This window comes from Papio anubis, chromosome 4 (assembly GCF_008728515.1).
Source record: "Papio anubis isolate 15944 chromosome 4, Panubis1.0, whole genome shotgun sequence".
In the NCBI taxonomy this organism is placed as follows: Eukaryota; Metazoa; Chordata; class Mammalia; order Primates; family Cercopithecidae; genus Papio; species Papio anubis.
In genome coordinates, this window is record NC_044979.1 from 176,324,617 (window position 1) to 176,346,770 (window position 22,154).

General features: G+C 44.9%; 1 protein-coding gene across 2 annotated transcripts in view; it reads right to left on the reverse strand.

The window, feature by feature from the left end:
- DSCAM (DS cell adhesion molecule) overlaps positions 1–15,443 on the reverse strand; it is an 825,379-nt gene extending 809,936 nt beyond the window's left edge. The window contains exon 1 of one of the 2 annotated variants that reach the window (XM_017956431.3): positions 13,595–13,678. In XM_017956431.3, coding sequence (XP_017811920.1) covers positions 13,595–13,637 — 43 coding nt within the window. In that variant the 5' untranslated portion in view covers positions 13,638–13,678. Of the gene's footprint in view, positions 1–13,594 lie in introns of both variants that reach the window. The other variant, XM_031664941.1, reaches the window with a different exon arrangement.
- Between the last annotated feature and the right edge of the window lie 6,711 nt (positions 15,444–22,154).

Sequence of the window (22,154 nt, forward strand, 5' to 3'; positions counted from 1 at the left end):
GTTATCAGAAAACAAAACCAAATGATGGCATGCCTTTTTAAGGAAATATAAACCTGAAATAAACAGAGAACACCCCTCCCAGAGCCACCACATACACAAGAGGCAGAGACTCAGGCGACACTCAGGAGGGAAAGGAAGGCAAACAGCAAAAACTCTCTCAGAGAAAAAGACTTCATGGACTTTGGAGCCACTACAGCTGTCTGTGCACACAGACGCTCTCTCCTCTTCAAGCGTTTCTCCACATCTAATATCTTCAGATCATTAGTGCTTTCTAACTAGGGTTTCAATATTTCCCAGAGGCCTCTCCAGTCCAGCCTTTGCCTGAGAGAACAGGTTACAAAAATATCCCCTCTCCCTTTTACCAGGCAACAAAGAGAATTTGCAGTGCTTTGAAAACAGAAATCCACATCCACGGGAAAAACAGGCCTCCGCCAGCCGCAGCAAAGGGTGCTTCGGGCACAGGGCAACCAAGCGAGAGAAAATGCATTCAGAGTGGTTAGCACACAGGATTAATCACATTATAATTTAATCATCTGATCAAACACTAATTAGCATAATTGCTTGAGGGAAAAATGGCTGGAGGAACCCAGGAACACCCTGAGCATCCATGTTCTTAATGACAAAAGAGGCAACACAGATTTGGCTTCCCTTTTTTCATAAAAAAAAGGAAGAAAATAGCAAATAAAGTTAATCAATGACAAGCATCACCAGCCATGGTTTTAGCAGCCAAAGGAATTGCAACTGAGATTCCCATTTTCCTTCCTCCTCTCTCTCCAGGACTGCTCTAAAATCCATGGAGAAAATGCAGTACTGATGTTACAGTAACTAGACTCTGAGCTATTTAAGTCAGGGTTCTCAACCTTGGCACAATTAATATGTTGAACTGGATCATTCTCTGTCGTGGGGAGCTGTCCTGTGCATTGCAGGGTGTTGAGCATCTTACAGTGAGTGTCCCCTCCAGATGCCAGTAGCAACCTCCAACCAGAGGTGTGACAACCAAAAATGTCTCCAGACATTGCTCACTGTCCTCTGTGGGTGCAAAATTGCCCTCCGTTAAGAACCACTGAAGAACACAATTTGTCCGGCGCATACTTCTTGTAAAAGTAACCAAGTCATAAAAATAGGGGGAGGAGTCTTTTTATTTCCATCTGCCAAAAAACAATGAGCCTAAAATAATAGTTGCCCAGTTTGGGAGGCCGAGGTGGGCGGATCACGAGGTCAGGAGATCGAGACCATCCTGGCTAACACAGTGAAACCCTGTCTCTACTAAAAATACAAAAAATTAGCCGGGCGAGGTGGCGGCGCCTGTAGTCCCAGCTACTGGGGAGGCTGAGGCAGGAGAATGGCGTGAACCCGGGAGGCGGAGCTTGCAGTGAGCCGAGACTGCGCCACTGCACTCCAGCCTGGGCGACAGAGCGAGACTCCGTCTCAAAGTAGTAGTAGTAATAATAATAATAATAATAATAATAATAGTTGCCCAGTTCCATGGATTTACCTTATTTCTCATGGATCTATTTAAAGCTTTACAATAACCCTTAATGCCTATGCCTCTGCACTTCAGAAAAAAATAATTAAATACCAGCCTCCTCCATCAAAGATCTTGAGAGAGACACTTCCAGGAGCACCTCTGAATGGGGAAACTCACAGGCTCAAAGAACTCTAACCCTTGGTTCCAGACTTCAATGTGCCCTGAGCAGGCGTGAGATCACAGCAGTGTCTTCCACCTACCCATGAGGGAGCAAACCACCAGTGACTTTGGAAACGAATAAATCCAGAGAAGGCCTCCAGACGCCCCAGGGAAATACAGCTTTCTCCCTCCACTCTCACTGAGCACATGGACGCTCCGATATTTGCTCCCAGTTTCTAAAGAGGGAGAGAGAAAGGTGAACAAGACGGAGAGAGGCGAAATGCAGACTGCTCCTCCATTTCTTGCAAATGGATCTCCACGATAATCAATTCATTGCACAACCTTAACCTGCCTTGGCCACCAGTCAGGCTGGACCTAATCATATTTATTCTTATCAAGAGATGCTAGAAACCCCAGGGAAAAATACTCAACACTTATTACTGTACGAAAGAAATATTTTCTATGGATTAAGGTGATTTGTTCTAATAATAACACTGAGTCACACTATCTCTCATTTTTACTTTTTTTTTAATAAAGGGTTTCACCACTTACAATTACTCATGAGTCTAATGCAGGTTATTAAATCTGATGATGGAAATATTTATGCCCTTTCTGTGGCGGAGAGATGGGAAAAGATTGACCTACTCTACTACAAAATTTAAAAGAGAACAGTCTGTGCTATACCATGTAGGTTGTGAAAACTCCAAATCAGAGAGGAATTGTGAGCTATTTTAAACTGAAATCTTCCTCTGCAATTCCCCTGTCAGAGCTTGTGACTTCTTAATATAATGCGCCCACCCCCTTTTAAAGGAACATGAGTATAGGAAACTATTACTGCAAAGAAACAGTCTACCCTAATTCCTGTAGTGATGAGTAAGCAGAATTCACATTTATTCAGCCTACAATGGCTTTTATACCATTTCCTTCTAAAGCTAAATTTCAAAACAGCCACTCTAAAAGGTAATTTCTATAGTGAAACACAATAAAATCACCAAAGGATTATAACATCAAACTTGTTTAAGATGCCTAGAAGGGGAAGTTATTTTTAATATTATCTAAAATAAGATCTCAGGACACAAAAAGATATTTTTAAGGTTCTGAATTTAGGCCTCTCTCCAGCACACATTTGAGTCTATTTTAGAGCAAAAATCAAGGACACAATGTTTTGAAAAAATTAATCTGCCACCAATAACTGCCCTCAATTTTGTCATATATGTAACAAGGTCTAAAATGCACATATGCCCTTATATGCCCGTTTCTCTCTTTTTTCTGACAACTTAGCATAATGGCATATGCTTTGTATGATAAATACAGTCAACTTGTGATTATTTACCTAAAAGAAAGCCAAGAAAATCCAACAGAGCAAATGACCCAGAGCCCTTTAGATCTGGCTCTGGAATGAGCTTGTGCCCTGGACAAAGGCATGTGCAGCATCCCAGGGCAGCATCAAAGCGAAACCTCTAGCTGCAAACAGATCCACTCTCCTGCCGTGTCTCACCTCATCCTAGCTCATCCCTTAAACTTGTTCAATAGAGTCACCCAAATGGTTTCCCACTATGGATCTCTTGCTTGGAGCCTCATGGTTACACGTAGGTTTCAAAGGGCTTCTCTGCTAGGACTCCAGCTGCTATTGAAGAAGGTACCAATGTGAGAAATACAATGGAATCAACACCATAGGCAAAGCACAAGCATTTATAAACCTGAATATCAAATACGCTAAAATAGGAAGAAAAAATGGCACAAAGAGATAGATATTAATACACAGATGATTCGCAAGCTGCTAGCATCCACCTTGGGAGTGCCTCTGGCAGGATTACATACACCTCTACTCAAGAGTCTTTCTTGTTACTAACCCCCAGCACCAATTATCCTGAAATATGCCCAGATCTTAAGGTGGTCAGTGAAGCCCTAACCCTGTATACAGACATTCCCAATAAATTACCACGCAATACAGAGTTCTCCAACAGTTCATCGAGATGTACTTGGAACTTGACTGGGTCAACGTCCTAGCTACTGTTTGGGTAGCTTCTTTGCAAGTGTGTGTTTTGCAAGGGTGAATTATGGTTCATGTGGATCAGAACAGACAAAGGTATGTGTTCATAACGCAAATTCATAGGCCGTGCATACACCAAGGCTACAGAATCAAATTCTCTGGTATCAGAGCTGGAAGACGACATAACAAACATGTAAACTATAACTTGGGAGACCCTAGTGGTGGTGGGAAAAAGATGACAAAGTCACATGGGATTAGAAACACCTGGGGAGTTCTCGAGACTACGGCCCATTCCCCAGAATGCTGGCATCAGAATTTCCAATAGGAGGCTAATGAGAGGAAATGCATTTCAGGAAACTTCCATATCTTCTTTCTCCATTCTCCTGGACCCAGAACTCCAGGGTGTTGAGAACCGGTGTCCTCGATCCCTACCTGGGAAGGCCCAGATACAGAGATACTAATATTCAGCTTCAAGTGTCAGCAGACTGTGGTCTTCCTCTTATCCTGATGTAGGGATGGAGGGGATGTGTGGCTATGGGGCTGGCACAGCCTGTTCCTCCATATTCAATCTTCCCATAAACATTTGCCTCCACTGCCTCCAAGCATCTAATCCCACAGAAGCTTACAGCATGTTCTTACCCTCCTATCCTCAGCGACGGGGCGGTAGAGGTATAGGGGAGAATGTGGGGCCTCTCGTGCCTGTGAATAATAAAGGCTGATGATGTGAGATCCCCCAAGACACAGATAAACCACCCATGGATGAGAGTTCCTTACCCAAAACAAATACCTAGATCACCTCGAGGTCAAAATTGTTCTACCCAGATTTCTACACAAATATTCAATCAAGCCTATTCTAAAACAGTAGCCACCAAGGATTTAATAGCTATTGATTTGCGTGAGTCGTAATAGGTACACACACGCATCTGGTAATTAATCATCCTACCCACATTCTGCTGTCACGTCAAGGCCCCGGATAGAGGTTGCTAACTTGGGCTGCCAACTGAAACAACTTGTGAAGGGAGGATTCTGTCCCTTAGACAGCATTCCACATTTCTTGTGCATTTCCTTTCCACTAGCCAACGAAATAGACAAATGACTAGCCTTTGCAGGAACTGACAAGAACTACAGCTGGCAGGAGTGATAAGTAGCCATGGTGCCTTCTCTATGGTGCCTGTGTTGCTGGTAGAGGCCATCGTTGTCATTGTTGGGTGTCTTCAGCTCATTCCTAAAATCTCACAAGTAATCAAGTAATATTCCAAAGCATTGTTATTTCTACCCTGCTAGCTACGTATCAGTTATTAAAAATGCTCTACAGCCAAGATTTAAAAATGAACATGGCAATTAAGCAGATCAGGACTTGGATTTTCCATATCTCTATGGAACCCAAGATCAAATCACACCATAGTGGGGCTACTGTGAAAATAATTGAATCTTGAGTTTCTCTCATGAGAAAGTATATTTCCTGAAAGTAAGAAGTTTCCTTATTATATAGGAAATACAGCTCAGTCTTTTGTATTTAAAATAAGAAATAAAATCAAAATACAGATAGAATGGCAGCAGTTCTAATTATCTTTCTACTTTGTCTTTCTCTTATGATACAATCAGAAATGTTCCCATTGTCCAGCAGTTCATGCTCAGGAGAACAATAAATGCTTTACTCAATATGAGGAAGAGTAATCAATGGTATGAGAGTCCACTGCAATCACCCACCTGAAGTGGCATGGATGGATCTTTGGTGCACGGCATTGGCTACCTCCCAACAGCTCCCCTTTGCCCCTGTGACCCACTCACACTGGTCCTAACACTAGCTTCAACCTGATCATTTTGGTGACTCCATGATAATGCTGAAGCCACTTTGGGACCCTAAGGTCATCAAGGTCATCACTGGGGGGGGTATCACCATACTGTTGTTTTGCAGAAGCGTCCAATAATGAGAAAGGGTATTTAGAAAGAACTATACACTGGCTTTTACTGTATTATTTTCAGTGGGAAAAAAATGCAGATTTTGTGTAAAACCAGACTTAAAACTGTTTCGTATTTCTTCCTTTTAATATTAAAGAGTCAAGACTTGTATGAATCAAAATCAGTAATTAAATAGTTCAAATTTCTTTCCATCACCTTATCAAAATGCCAATCTCATAGTCTGGAGAGACTAGCGACAAAATGATCCATTTTACAGATGGTTCTTTATAAGACAAAAGGCAAACACTTTCCACAGCATCATCTTCTAGGGCAGGTCAGGACCTGACTTTTGTCCAGATTTCCAACCTGCAAATCAGCAGTATTTGCATACAAATTCAACGATTCTACTATTAATAAAACCTAAAGCCCACTTGGAACCAGTAAACCCAGAATGCTATAAGAAACAAATACAGTCCTAGAAAGGAAGACTATTTCATTTCTTTTTTTTTTAATGTTAAATTATATATACTTAAGAAAGCTGGGAGACATTAGCTAAGTGATATCTGCCAGACACACACACAAAATCCATGATCTCACTTATATATGGAATCTTAAAAAGACTATTTCATTTCTCAGAGCATGTGGCATTCTTTTTCCCTTGTCCAATAACATTTGTGTCAATCACAATGCCTGGGGTGATATTGTCTGCCCCATACAGACTGACAAATAAGGACTTCCTATCTTGCAATTTAAAACCCAAGAGTTTGAGAACAGGTTAACAAGAAGGGACTTGTGATAATCACAGGATCCTACATTTGAACTCTTCCCTCAGTAATTGCTTTACTCTAAACATGTATGCAGATTTCACCCTCCTACTATTCTGCTGTGAAACATCTTTAAGAAAGGCAAGACTTATTACAGAAGAAATATTTGTAGCAGTGCTGCAAGTTTAATGTCCTCCCTTCACCTCCAGTCTTTTGTTCAGATCTAAAGCTGTTTCCAGATAATGTATATATTGCTTCCTCACCCCCAGCTTCCCAAGCCTAACATAGATTTAAAGACTGAGAGCATTTCTAGAATATTCTGCAGAGAGTCCAAAGAGATTTCATAATATTTCTGCAAGGGTTGGTATGCTTTTTTTTTCTCTCTCCTACAAAATGCTGTACAGAGCTGGGACGTTAGGGGAAGCTAGCATTTAGTATGGAGGTGATCTCTTGCATTTTCAATTCTTTCTTTCACTGTCTTTGCGGCTGCACTTAAAAACAGCTTTCTATAAATAGGACTGCTTGCTCACTCTTAAATCTTACTCACTGTCTTCTCAGTAAAAAAAAAAAAAAAAAATAACTAGGGATACAGGCAAGATTCATTAATCCCTGTCATTCCATCTCTCTGTGTAGTAGCCTCTTTCCTTCTTCTTATCTTGACATATATCTTCTCAATCCCATTCATCCCTCTCTGTTAAACCATAATATACATTTACATAATCCAGGGGGCTTAAAGACCAAAAATTAATGCAGTTGCATGATTTTTTAAAAATTCAGCGTTGATCACATAGAACAAATAGAGATCTCCAAAAACCAAAAGCTGATAAATACCATAAGCTATAAGACACTTAATTTGATTTTTATATTTGGACAAAAATCAACCTTAACAATGATTAAAACCTATCCTTTCATGTTACTTTCATGAAGATACCAACTGTCATATTGGAATCTGCAAAATAAGAATAAAGATAATGACAAAAAACCATAAATCCATGAGATGCTTAAGAAAACAGCAGTATGACTTTTTAAAGATGATTAAGGCCTGAGAAACTAAGCTCGTTTTGATGTCCTGCGTGGCTCTTTGATGAAGAAATGAATTCCCAGGAGCTGAGGCGGGGGGAACCTAAATGTCGGTTGGATGTTTCTGGCTGGCTTTCAAAATGTGACAGGGCAATAAACATTGTATAGGAATTTTAAATCATGCCATTTAGCAGCATACACTTGAGAACAAGGGGTCCAGCTCATGGATGAAGTTACTGTCTGTGACACTTGACCCACTGCACGGCAGGAAGAGCACCTAAAGCAATTATATAGCTGTTGTGCAACAGTGATAAAGTCCCATCAGATACTCGAAACGTGAATCTGTTTTTGAAAAGAGAAGAAAATGCCCCAAGCCACAGGCATTTCTGGAAAATAAACAGTTTTCACCGTGATTGAGTCACTACGACAGAAAAAGGTGGGTAGCAAAAGAGCCCAATGGTTTAGCCATCAGATTTCAAGATGGGGACCAGAAGGGCAAGGCCAGCAAAGAAAACTAGGATGGGAAGCCAATCAGCTAGAGGCAGAAGAGAGAGGTGGATGGGAGGGAGGCAGGTGAGTTAAGGAGGGGAGAAAGGCTCTGGCTGTCACTTCGTCCTTTCATTCCATAAGGAACATCATCTATTTCCACCACTCCATACCATGTGCTGTGCTCTTTGCTAAGGACATGCTCAAGCTTCACACCCATCTCAGACTGTGGAGGCTCCTGTCTATCTAGTGAGAGAGGTAGTCACTAGTCAAATCAGCATTACCTAAATGCAGGGTTAACAATTACCATAGACACCATCAAGGCAACAGCCAACATTTTAAGAAAAAGGATAATATCGAGGGAATTGATTTTTCAGGGGTAGATCTCTGAAACTCAACCTTTTTGAATGTCCTGGTCAGAAGCTGTCTGACCTCCAAACCAAAATCCTGTCCCTGCTTCCCTCCTGCCACCTTGACAGACCTTGCGTCACCTGCAGAAAACATCCGTGTGCTCCACCCTTTGAATTCAGAACGACATAGTGGATACTCCGTGGGGCTGCTGGAATCTTCCACTCCCACTGCCTTATCTTAACCCATAGATTCGGTAAGGGAAATGCAACTTTGAATTTTCTTGCATTTTCACAACATTGAAGAAAAGAACATAAATATAGTTGGGGGGGAGGGGTGGGGAGAGATAAGATGAGCATTTTTGTGCCCAGGTCTTTGAAACATGAAGCGTTAACCCCCCAGTCCAGGGGAACAGGTGTTTTCCAGTGGGCCTGGGGGAGAGGGAAGGGGGCTCCCGGTCCCGGAGCCTTGCCTGCGGAGATTGATGGACTGCGGAGGAGCGGGCACGTCAGCATCACCCCTGTCACCATCAGCAGGAGAAGCGGCGGCTCCTGGAATGACATTGGAAGGTCAGCCAATCAGGCGCAGAGCTGCTCCCGGAGCTGCCACCTCCGAGGCGCGCGCCACGCCGGGGCTCCCTTGCGGCTTTGGAAAGCGGGTGCAAATGCACCCTTCTGCGGGCCCGCTACCCGCTGCAACACCTCTGTTTCCTTTCTGGGCACCTTCTGGGTTTCTAGATATTGCTGTGAACATGTTCCTCCGCTGTACAGTTGAAAACAAAGGCTGCCGGACTCCGCCTGACCTGCGGTTGCCTTTGCACAGTTCCTGTTAGACGAACTCTACGACACGCGAGTTTGGGCGCACTGAACTTGAGACAGCGTGGGATGGCGTCTTCAGAAGAAAGCCCTGACCATCTGCATGGAGCAGTCCTCCCTCGGCGGCTGCTGGGTTTGCTGGCTCTGCTGAAGGCTGGCTGCAAGAGTCTTGTGAGGTTTGCCGCCCACTAGTGTCCTATGGCGGGGACACAATCGGCATGCAGGTAGCACCACCTCCCTATCTCCCAGGCCGAGGGTGCGGGCACCAAGGCCCAGTGTGCACTACAGTGCAGCAGCCAAGAAATGCCCAGACGTGCTCGTTTGTGTGGGCACACCTCTGGGTGCCTGCCCTGCTCTGGTGAGGTGGGCCACGCATGGAAACCAGGGAAATCGAAGTGCTCGTTTCTGAAATACTATGGAATGCAATGCCTAATGCAAAATACATTCTTTTTCACTACCTAGTAATTATTTATGAGTCACATTCATAATCTTGCCCGTAGAATTCAGCTAATTTTATGAAACCTGGATGCCACAGATTTTGTAAATGCACCCACTTGAGAAACCCATCATTTTCTTTTGCAAACATAAATTTCCAATCTAGTGTTCACAGGTCTTTCTTTATAAAGTGACCTCCTCCCTCTTTCTCTCTCTCTCTCAATCAAGTTTTAATACGCATTGAATTGAGTCTCTTGTCAAAATACTCCATGCCCCTTACCCCAGACACATCTAAGATAAAATACCTTGCCAGCTACCTGGAGGTCCAGGAATTGGGGATTAAAATTGGCAAATATTTTAGTCAAAATTAGTTCTCCTACCAAAATGCCTTATTGCGTGGGTTCAGCCCCCATGACTCACTGATCCCCTGAGGCAGCAAACCATGGTCACACCAAAGTGACAAAGGAGAGAGTCAAAAAGTGGAAAAGGATCCACTGGCATTTATTAAAGGTCTGCGTGGCGTTTTGTTTTCCTACAGAGGGCATCTTGGAGGGGCATGCAGCTTAAGTTAAAAGGCCTAGGAATTTTAGGTAAACCCTGAGATTATGGATAGATTTTTAATCTGCTTAATAAAGATGGGGTAGAAAGGGAAGGGGAGGCAGCCCTGAAATTGTTCACCTGATAACATTTTTTCCTTACACACATTTATGTGAATTAAATAAAAATCACCTTCAAAGTCCTTAAGGTGCATTTGTATTTACAAAGGTCTGCTTCTAATTAAATAAAATAGCAAGTGTGTGCTCTGTAATTTCCTATCAAGTGAATGGATGAAGCTCAAAGGTGCTGCATACTCACCTTCTCTTTAATGAGCACCTTCTTACTCCCATCACCCCACCCTCTCTAATCTCCACGATGCTCAGGTCCCATGAAAGCAGATGCAGTAGAGCTCAAAATCCCACGGCTCAGGAAAAGATGATGTCAGGAATGCATGTGTGTGAGTCTGTGTGTGTGTGTGTGTGTATGTGTGTAAAAACAGAGATGCCAGGATACTAGCAAAAATATATTATATATAATAAATCTGATTCTTTATCATTCTGCTTGTCTGAAGGCCCGGCTCTGCTTTTAGCAATAATTTTAAACTAGAATGTGCTCTGGGGTTAAAACCAGCAGAAATGGTGATGAAACACAATGCAGTAGGAAGCTTTGCTGAGAAGACACTGAGGGACGTGTGTGGGTGAGTGTCTGCACATACGTGTACCTTGGCGTCTTGCACTGTAACAGAAGCTCGCGTGTATTTCCAGAACATTGCAGAACAAATTGCTTTAAAACACGACTACTGCACCTTATCAGGTGAGGTCATTCATTTAAGGGTTTAACCCATTAAAGGCCTGGTCAATGACTTCTTCTTCTTTTTTTTTTTTCCAAAAATACTGTCTGCAGCCTGTCTAGCAATCATACTTTTACTAAGAAATAACTGTACTTCCGACACATCAATGAGAAAAATGTTGTCATCTACTGTTAAAATGCAGATGTATTGTGGGCTTTTTCTAACAGTCCCAAATATTAAACTGCATAATCTTTTACAAATGAAAAAAAAAGTTATCATGTCAGGCATTTTGATGCCTGAGGCCTAGCAATAATCAGTTTAGGTATTAGAATTCATCAATCTTTTACCACACACATTCAGAAATTTTTCAAAATTGAGGTATAACAAAATATGACAGTTGTTGACAAAAATACTTCTCCATTTTTTAAAATTTAATTCAGATAGGTAGAAAGCATTCACTCTTATATTTTTGAAATATGGCCTTACGAACAGGCATAGTTCCAAACTGGACTCTTATTTCAACATGTCTATATATTTTATGATCCTTTCCCCAGTATGTAATGAACACCATGCCTTAGAAAACTGTTTAAAGCTGATTTCCCCTCCCCCTTCAAAGATACTAAAGCTTTACAGTCAGGCTTTTTATTTTTTCATGCTTGATCATATAAAGAGAGGGGCATTTTTATACAAGATAGTTCCATAGCGTTCTGCTAGATTGGATCAGAATACATAATACAGTAATGTAAAATATTCATTTGTGTTTGCTGTTTATGTCTAATAGTGTGGCATCTACCTATATTTATCACAGTAATAATGGTGATTATCAGTTGATTTTAAAAGTCTTGAAATAATACAGAACTCACTATATGAACACCTACATAATTTTTGCATGTATTTTTCATATTGAAGAATATTTGAAGTTTTCTATAATTGTATTACCATATATAATTATTTCTATGATTGTTTATTTTAGTTATGAAATGCTAATTCAGAAAAAAGTCACACACATATACAGCATCTGTGTATCAGAGGCTAACACTCTGTATCAGTATCATAAATTCTTCCATACCATTTTGTCATACAAAATGCTTACACTGTAAATAAATACTGGCTGATGACAACCAGCACAGCCTCTTTCGTCATCCTGAAACACACACTTCCCAGTGGGGTGCAAATTTTGTTTCATCTTATAACCCAGGCCTTTCCAAGGAGTTCAGAAAGGTCCTCCCTGACAGGTGAAACAGGCTGTCAAGGCTCTGTGTCTTTGGAACACCTCTGTAGGCATCTGTACATTTCTTAGCAGGTTGCATTAACGGAAGAGCAGAAAGGGCTGACTTCCCCAACACATCTCCACATGTTCCCTAAGCAGATCTGTCCCCGAAGGGAAATTCCCAGGAGGACACAGGACAGGTACAGTGCCCTCTGGGAAAGATGGGTGTCTTGTCAGAACTTGTTGCAATTCTTTCCTGCTAGGAAATCTCAAAATGAAAGTTTCAAACACTTTGCTTTAGGTTATATTGGAGAGAAAGTATCATCTTCATGTTCATTTTGATACCACCTTCTTTCAACTCCACCTTTTCGTAGTCACCATTTTTTTAAAAAAATTGACAGTGTTCATGCATTTCTTCTGGCCTGTTGGTATGTTGATTCTTTAGGTACTGTCTAGGTAGGTAAAGAAAATGCACTGCCTTGCAGCCAACACGCAGAGCTTCCCTGTGTATCTTCCAGGAAAATCTCAGAGCCTCCCCTTTGCTTCTCGTATTTTCTCACAAGGGCCAGATTTCCTCTCTTCTCTTCCTTTACCTTCTCTTCTTCTTTTCCCTCCCTCTCTCTCTCTCTCTCTCTCTCCCTTCCTCCCTCCCTCCTCTCTCTTTCTCTCTCTCTCTCCTCTCTTCTGGCTAGGGGATTCTGCTTAATGGTTTAATTTCAACTGTCAGCAGGTTATACATTTTATGCAGATGTGTGTTTCAAAATTTGAAATGGGAATTTAAGCTGTAGCTACTCCCAGGCGATGTCAAATGATGACAATTTCCTCTGGTTCCCACAAGAGAGGAAGCCATTCATACATGTAAGTTCATATTTACGTGGTGACAGACAGCCTAAGGTGCAGTCACACTTACTAATTGGGTCTGACTCAGTCAAGAGCAATAGCTTTCTAAATACCCAGGAAGAAATCATTTCAAAATATAATATTGGCTGGGCATGAGGAAAGAAATGCTATTTACAATATTCACTGATTTCATTTTTACTACTATACAGGTGTTTCTTTTTTTTTTTTTAATTTGTCAACATTTCAGATGATGTAATGCTTATCAGTGCATATTTTTACATAAACGACTGTGAGGAGCATGAAGCAGCACAGGGTGCACAGAAGGACAGATCTTTCTTAAAGCCCTCCTTGGTGCTGGAGATACATTGTACTAGCATGAAATTACGTGTTTGAAAAATCTCAAAAAGCACTGAATCTGAAGGGAGATGTTCCTCATTGACCCCTCCACCTGCGTGCACTTGGAATGTCATATCCCTTTCCCAGGTTGTAATATTCAAAGTGGCGATCTTCCTGTCTCTCCTTCTGTCACCAGACCTGGTTTATTCTGAATGAGGCAGCTCTCTAGTATTGGAGTTAGGCTCTGAGCTGTCACTTGGCTAGGTAAGCGCCTTCCAATGATTACAGAGCAATTTCTCCCCGGCCTCTCCATCGCCACCTCTCCTCCCCGAAAAACCAAATATAATATTTAAAAAATAAATAAAAGCACGAAAATTTAAACACAGATGAAGAGGAAAAAGAAAGAAGACTTTACCCATGCATCCACTGCCATCCCCGGCCCCCCGGGTCAATGATAAGGAATGAAATTCATCACAAACCGAAAGGCTCACCATTCGCGAAGCTCTGGAACAAGGAGAGAGCCAGTATCCACATGCCCCTGCCGCTCCCCGGCCTCCCGCGAGCGACGCTGTGGCCTTGCCTCGCGTTCCGCCTGCCCGTTCTATTGCCGCTGGCACTGTCAGTTGCCGCTTCGCCTGCCGCCTGCCGCCTGCCGAGGGATCGCGCTGGCCAGTGCTGCCGCCGCTGCCGCTGCCTAGCCGCCCGGGCACGCGGCGCGGCCGGGCTCCGGAGCGAGGGCTGCGCTCGCCGCGCGCTGTGCTCCTGCACACCTGCTCCCGGGCGCCGCGCCCCACGCTGCGGCCGGAGCCCAGGTGCGCCGTCAGCTCAGTGGGCCCCCGGCAGGTCGGCAGGTGGAGAGAGCCGCAGACGCGGGCGTGAGCTCATCCCGGGCACCCGGTGCCCAGAATGCGCAGCCAGCGGCCTCCCGTGCGCCAGCCCTCACCCTCCGCATCCAGGCAGCAGGCGGGCGGGCAGGCTCATCTTTGCCGTGCTCCGGCCTCAGTCACATGGATCCCTCTGCCAACCTTCCCTGCCTGCGAGCCGGGCGAGTGAAGCCGAGCGCGGAGGCGAGCAGGGACCCCTCCCCTGCCTCTGGCCGCTGGGGCGCTCTGCAGTCTTAAAGCAGCAGCAGAGACGTGCAGCCGAACTGAGACAGGACCGGGGAGAGCGCAGCCACCGCACAGTCACGCACAGTCATCAGGAGGAATTTCTTAGAGGCTTAAATAATCATTTCTACAGCTGCTTATTTTTATTTTCCTGCAGGTTGCTAATAAGAGATGGCCAGGGTGACTATTGAGGAAGGTGGCCAGCCACGGAGAGGTGAACATGAAATGCTCGTAGTTTTAATAAGATGTGCTGCTGGATTCCGATTCCGTATTTACTCTCAGAAAAGTCTAGTTCATTTGCCTAGTAGGAAATGTTCCTTCCAAATCCTTGCTGCTACTGTAAAGATCTCTATGATTTCACAGGCTAATTTTTAATTATCTTGAATACATTGTAGAATGCAAACACAAGCACTTCTAATTTTGCTCTCTGAATGGCGCATAAAAAAGCTGATTGAAATTGCTGATAATTTGAGTAATCCGAAACATATAACCCCTTTCACGTTTCTGTGAAAAGTCAATATGTTAACATTTCCTGAATGTCCTGTATGATTCCTGAAGTCATGATAATAAATTAAAGCTCTCAAAAGGGCGTACATCTATCCATCACTTTGCAATATAATGACCGACAGGGCTGGAATGCACCCCAGTGTAGAACCCAGGATGAAATGCTCAGAGGCAGGACAATCAGGACTGAGAAAAAGCATTCGGTGGGGGTCAAGGGAGATATTTTCAAGGGAAATTGAGTAGGCTTTTTCCTAGGCACCAGGTATCTTCTAACTGGGCTCCATGTCCCCCTCCAAATACAGAAGAACGATGCACATCTCAGACAGCTCACAAAACAGGAGAAGCAAATGGTGAGGCAGAAACAAAATGGTGCTTTACCAGGGTTGGGCACAAGATGGCCAGGCCCTGTGTACCGGGAAGGGTCAGCTGAGCCGGTGATGCTGCCTGGCTCACCACTGCTCTGCAGCTGCAGGTGATCACGTGCTGCCGCCCACTCCGGCTGCGCAGGCCCAGCCCCCAGTACCACGCACCAGAACCAGTGTCCTCCAGCTTTGCAAATGCTGGGTGCTCAGTCCCTGGTCCTTCCCAAATGCAGCCCAGGAAGGCAGAGGATGGGCCCGATTCTGTCCCTGCATCCAGCTGGTTGACCTATTCATTAATTCTTACTTGCACACTAGCCACCTGCAAGGGTGCCCAGGCACTGGGGTCAGGCAAACCCGGGGTCAAATTGCAGCTCCTCCACTACCCCGATGTGGGGCTTCTGCATGTGACTCGAGCCTCACTTTCCTCATACACAGACTGGAAATTACCACAGTTCTTAACTCACAGGGCTGTGAAGATCTTTCCATCCGTTGACAGCACATGGTCACTATAGTTAGCGGTGGCTGTGGTTAACTGTTACTGAGTTTTGGAGCAGGGCTGGAAACATGATTTGCAGGGTCCACTGCAAAATGAAAATGGAGAGCTCCTTTCTCAAAATGAAAAGGAAGCACCATGACAAGTATAAAACAGAACACTTTCTCCTTTCTTTCTTCCTGCCTCTCTCAACCAGTCATGGTGTCTTCTTCATGCTGCTCTTCCTCAGGCGTGGGAATGCAGCCCTGCACAGACCCCACAGCGCTTCCAGGTGACTCGGTGCAGTACAAGAGGCTTGTACTTGCCAGTTGCTTCCCGGCGCTTGGCTGCACCCACATGCTGTTACCAGCCACAGTTAGAGGGTGGGGAAGCCACTGTCTCTCTCCCACAGCCCACTGTCCCAATGTACAGTGGACATGAGATCCCTCAGGGATTGCAACCTCCCTGCTGGGAAGCTCTGGGTACCTGGACTGGGGGTGGGTGCAAGGCTCTGGAATGTGCCCTGGCACTGCCAGCCTCCTGAGGGGATGGTCACTGCTGGGCCTCACAGTGAACCCCTACACAGTGCTTGTCCTACACATATGCCCAGACACCCACCACAGATGGCAGGTGGTGGCAGAACACAGGCTTGCTGTTCCAAAATGATGCAGTTGCCACCCTATTGGGGGGCAGCAACAATTGCAGGGGCAGAGGCTGCTCAAGAGTTGGGGGAACATGAGGTTGGGAAGTGGACAGCCAAGAACCTCTCCCAAAGGAGAGGTGGCAGGTGGCAGGATGGTACAGGAGCCAAGGCTACAAGCCCCCGTCATACTCCACTGTCCCACTGGATTTAGAAAAGGTAAAACAGAGATGATATCATTAAACATTTCAAGATGGTGACTACAGAGAATTCAACCTCAAGTGCAGGCCCTTCTTTGCTTGGGACCAGATGGGACCCCATGTGAGTGCGACCCTATGTGGTTGTCTATTAACGCATCTGCCACAGGCTGAATGGGTGAAGGATCTTGAATGCGCCTAACACATGCACCAGAGTCTTTTCAAATGTATTTACATAATAGACTTCAGTAAGAAACACACTTATTTCTCACTAAACTGTGAGTTCCATGAGACCAGACACTCTTTCCTATTCAGGGCGGTATCCTCATGGCCTGGCCCAAGTACATGCTGGGTAAGTATTTGTGGGCTGGAATGGAGATCTCTAATGCAGGTAGAAGGTGGAACCTGTCCTCAGATACGCACACGTGTACACATAAAGCACCGTGGAAATTTAAGAGGGAAAGTGAGTACTGTACTTCATACAGAAGTCTCAGAGGAAATGGCAAGAAAGTTGAGCTTTCAAATTCAGTTAAGATGTCAATATGCAAAACTGAGTCAAGGACGAGGGCATTCTGCCCTGAGAGTAGCGACATCTGGAAAAGACAACTTTATAAAATAGCTTAGGTTTACAGCGATTCCTCCTTTTGTATTGCTAATCAGTGTAGCCTCTGGAAGACCACTTTTGACCTGAAACAATTCCATCCAGACTTGTCCCTTCCCCGGTTCTGTCTTCCTACAGCTCTTGGTCAGCCATCCTAGTGGAAGAAAGGTGAAGTCAAAGAGGCCACCTTGGTGCCCACTTGACTGATGCTAAATAAGAAACAATGCACATTTGAGGAGTTACATCATCCAAGTTACATCATCCATGTATAGCATCTGTTACTCCTCTGTTTTCTGTTGGAGAACCAGGAAGAGCATATACGAAGCTATGGCCTTTGAGCCTTGTGCTAAAGGAAGGGTTGGGGGTTGAATGTTGTCAGGGATGAGCGAGGAGGGCATTTTAGGCAGGAAGGTCTCCACCGTGAAGCCTCACTCCTGTTGGACCTGTGGGGTTCATTCTGATCAAGGCAATAAGGAGTTTCCCATGGGGGACCTGTATTAGTTGCCTAGGGCTGCTGAAACAAAGGTCCCCAAACTGGGTAACTTAAAACAACAGGAATCTATTGTCTTAGAATTTGGAATGCTAAAAGTCCAAAATCAAGGTGTTGGTAGGACCCTCCGCGTTCTGCAACCTGCAGGGAAGAGCTTCCCCTTTTCTCATCCAGCCTCTAGTGGTTGCTGCCATCCTTGGCACTCTTTGACTTGCAGCTGCACCTTTCTGATCTCAGCCTCTGTCTTCACATGGCCTTCTTTCTCTCTGTAAGTGTCTGGGCCTCTCTTCTCCTCTTCTTACAAGAATGGTGGTTATGTTAGAGACTCACCCTACTCCAGTATGATCTCATTTCAACTTATTACCTTTGCAACCTTTGATGTCCCTACTTTCAAATAGGGTCCCACTCTGAGGTACTGTGGGTTAGGATTGCACCGTATGTTTTGGAGAGAAGGGAACGCAGTTAAACCCCAACAGGACCAAGATGCCTGAAGTCAAAAGGCAAGAGGCAGGGAAGGGTTTCCGTAGATTTGGGTGAGGACACCAGCATCTTGCTTTGTAACTCACTTGAGCCACGTGCATCAGGGGCCATCACAGTGCTCCCCTGTGCAGAGAAGGAGCTCGGACTTTACCTGGAGTCTCAGTTTCTTCTCGTGGAAAATTAAGTAATCATACCCACCCTTCCTATTTTAGAAGATTGTTGAGAGGATTCAATGAGATATGGGAGTTGGCTCTGAGAAGGTTACACAGATAACCACTACATGATGTCATCACAGCCTACAACTGGACCTACAGAAACATTTTGAGGAAACACATTACTTGGCAAAGCCTCAATCTGGCTGTAGGGTGTTTTGATTCATTGACGCCAGACACAGCCACACCTCTGGTCTCAGAACTGCAAAGGGCAGAGATGACCGAGAATGTCAGCAGCGACCCCACCCATTTCTTCCTCCAGTGAACTGACTGAGTCCTTCAACAAATACATGGTGTAAGTCTGTTATCTAGAGGCTGTTATAACAGTCCCTGTGGGGTTAAAGATGGATGAGGATGAACTGGGATGGGCACCGGGGAGCCTGTGGACTGCTTGAAATGTTCTCCATATGCGTGTGGGTGAACACCACACAGGAGCATACACATGGAAAATTTGCCATGCTGTATGCCTAAGCCTTATGTACTTTACATGCCTTACTGTGTGTAAAAAAATAAAGACCAAAACACAGTATCTACTAATCTCAATTAGGCAGGAAATTCAAATAATAGTGACAACAATTTGATAAGATAAATTATATAATCAGGAGTTGACACATCTAATTCAACTAGCTGGTGTGGTGTATGTGTGCCTGTGTGTGTGCTGTACATGTGTGTCTTTCTGTGTGTGCTGTTTGTGTGGTATCTGTGTTTGTGTGTTTGTGAAAGTGTGTTGTGTGTCTATGTGTTTCTGTGGTGTGTGTTTTTATTTTAGTGTGTGTGTGTATTCTGTGTGCTTGCATATGTGGTGTGTGTTTATGTGCATTGTTTTATGTGTGTGTGCGTGTGTGTGTATGTGTGTGGTGGAAACAGGTGTGGCAGAGACAGTGAGCAGGAAAGGCTTCCCTGCAGATACCGGAGCTGAGTCCTGAACACTCTATTGGCTTCAGCCTTGTACACGAAGGAACAGTTGCTCCCCACCCCCACCCAGCAGAGAGAGCTGAATGTACACAGACACAGACTAGAAGGACACAGCACAGTCATGGAAGGCCCCTTGCAAGGAGGAGCTGGGCTCTATCCTGAAGGCAAGAGGAAACCACTGATGTATGGTCAGTAAGGAAGTGACACAATGAGGGGTATGCCTTGGAAACATTCCCTTCTGGGGACACACTGGATAATGGCATGTGAGAAAGATGCAGGGAGGACTTTCTAGGAAATGAGGAAGACCTGACCAACGCAGTAGGACTGGAATAAAGGCACTTGCTGCAGATAATAGTGAAAGACATTTAAAAGGTGAGATGATCAGGAGTTGAAAATACTTTAACAGTACGTTAAATAACAGTTGCATCATTCTCGATACATGAGGTCTTTAGCCTGTCACTGATACTCATTCAGCGCCTGTATATTCAGTTTTAGGCCACTGTGCTCACGAAATCAACTCTTTCCTGAGAGGCGAGCACTACTACTCTCCTCCCTGTCCCCCAGATGCAGAATCCTCGGCTCAGAGTGGTCCAGAACCTTGCACTCTATCACCAGTCAGTGAGGGGCAGAGCTTGGCCTGAACCCAAGCACAACACCCAGAGGTCCAGTAATGATCAGTCGAAGAGGGAAGAGATGGGGCATGTGGGGAGGGATGGGGAGGATGGCAAGGTGACCCCTAAAGATCCATGGTGGATACTTGTGTGGACAGAGCCGCCTCTGACCAAGAACAGGAACCCCATCTTCTCCCATGGGCTTTTACGTTTCTCCCCACTTCTGTTCTCTCACACACAGCCTGGTCTCTGTAAAGCAGCCAGCTTGATCCTGCAATGCGCGCACGCACACACACACACACACACACACACACACACACACACACACGATGATTGGAAGGAAGCCCTGGTCAAACTCTCCATTGCCTCCCTGTATCTTACAAGGTGAAATCCGACGTCCTCACCAAGGCCATGAGCCCTGTGTTATCCAGCACCAGCTCCAGATTCCCTGCCCCTGCCACCTTCCTGCTCATACACTCAGCACTGGCTTCCTGCATTTTGCTCAGGCACACTCAGCACAGGCACACACTCTTCCCTCAGCCACCCCAGGGGCCGCCCTCCCACTGCCATCACTGCTAACGCAAACACCTCTTCGGAAAGCCTTTCCCTGACAAACCCCCACACCAATAGCATTCTCTACCCTACCAGCGTGTATCCACTGAGCTTCATTTTCTCTGTATTGATTTATAAATGTATGCAATTATCTACAGGCTTATCCTTAGATGAAAGCTGAGATTGTGTCTTTCTGTTCACTTCTACACTCACCACACCTAGAATAATGCTCAGCATATAGTAAATGCTCAATGAATATCTGCTGAATTAAGAGACACTCGATTAAAAAAAAAAAAAGTGTTGCATGAGGCAAGGCACAGAGACCCTTAGTGACATCTCCTGCATTTCACACCTTGGGAGACACAGAGTTGTGACAGAAAAAAAAAAATCCAGATGGAAGGGAATTAAAAAAAAAAATTCTTAGATGTCAAGTCAGCTTATCAACTTGCATAAACATTTCATCAAAATAAATATTTCTTTAGTCTGCACTGGGCAGGTGGCTTGCTCACAGGCACTCTAACAAGGTGTTTTTTTAAATGAAGACAGGTAGTGAGTCTAGGGATTTGAATTATAAGAAAAGGTCAAGGCGGGGTTTGTATCAAATAGGTTTTAGAAGCAGAGAACACTTCAAAGCCAAACATAAGCCTGTGTGCAGAGCACTGATCATGGCGGCCCACTGGGAGTCGGTTTAGGGGAAGGACGACGCTGAGGGAAGAGGCTGGGGGGAGAGCTGCAGATGGGGGTGCGAGCCTGGATCTGCCTGAGGGACCTGAGTTCCCACCAGCCCCGGGACTCCTGTGGAGGGGTGCAGGGGCCCCCTCTTGAAAGAACAGCGTTCACACAGAGTTCCTGGAGGCGCCAGGCGTGCCAGGCAGCTGTCCCGGGGGCCTCGTTATGCGAGGGGCCTCCAGATGAGATATGCGGAGAAATCCTGGTTTCAGCACAGGGCTTTCAATGTCTGGGGAATGATCCAGCGTGGCCCCGAGGGCAGCAGAATGAGGAAGCAGCTCAGGGATCCTCGTATGACCCCTGTAGCCCCAGTCACAGCTCAGCTCTGTGGCTTCGTGGGCAGCTTTTCAGACACCAGGGAAGACAGCCTTGATGAAATGCCCCAGGGTCTCTAAAGGAGTTCCGTCCTCACTGGGAAGGTGCTCAACACGGAGGGGCAGAGGTCCCAAAACACCACGTGGAGAAAGGCGAGGGGCCGGCCTTGTGTTCCCCGCAGGACTGATGTGGTTCTGGAGTCCAGTGGTTAAGACCCGGCTTGGGGTCAGACCCCGTCAGGGCTGCTGAGCCTGAGCCAGAGCGAGGTGACCCGTGCAGGTGGCTTTACCTCTGCCCTCCAAAGACTGGTCTGTTAACCCTACCTATGCCACAGAGCTGCTGTGACAATCAAATGACTTAAAACCTGCCAAGCGCCTAGAATAGTGCCCAGCATGCAGAGAGCAAAAGATCCTATAAATGTAAGTATTTACTATCGTTACTGCTGCTACAGCTTTGCTGTGTTTTTAGTGAGGTTCTATGCCTTGACGCAAGAGCAGAAGAAAGGGAACAGTGTCAAAGACAGGTCAAGAATGAGGAAAAGACAGGAAAGCAGGCAATGTAGAAAGCAGAAGTTGGAAAGAAAGAAGAAAACTATACAGGCATTTCCTTTTCATTGACATAAACTAAATTTTAGTGGCTCGAGAGAAGTGTAAGAAATTGGGGATAAGATGAAATTGGACTCTTCATTTCAGACACATTAAAAATGCTAATTAAAAATATACAGAAGAAAAATACTTGAATCATAAGCAAAATTTAAGACCAAGCAATTCAGATAGAAGAATATTCTGGAGACAGTATGTTCATGTATAACCCAGGGGCCAGGGATACATCTTTTTTTTTTTCAGATGGAGTCACACTCTGTCAC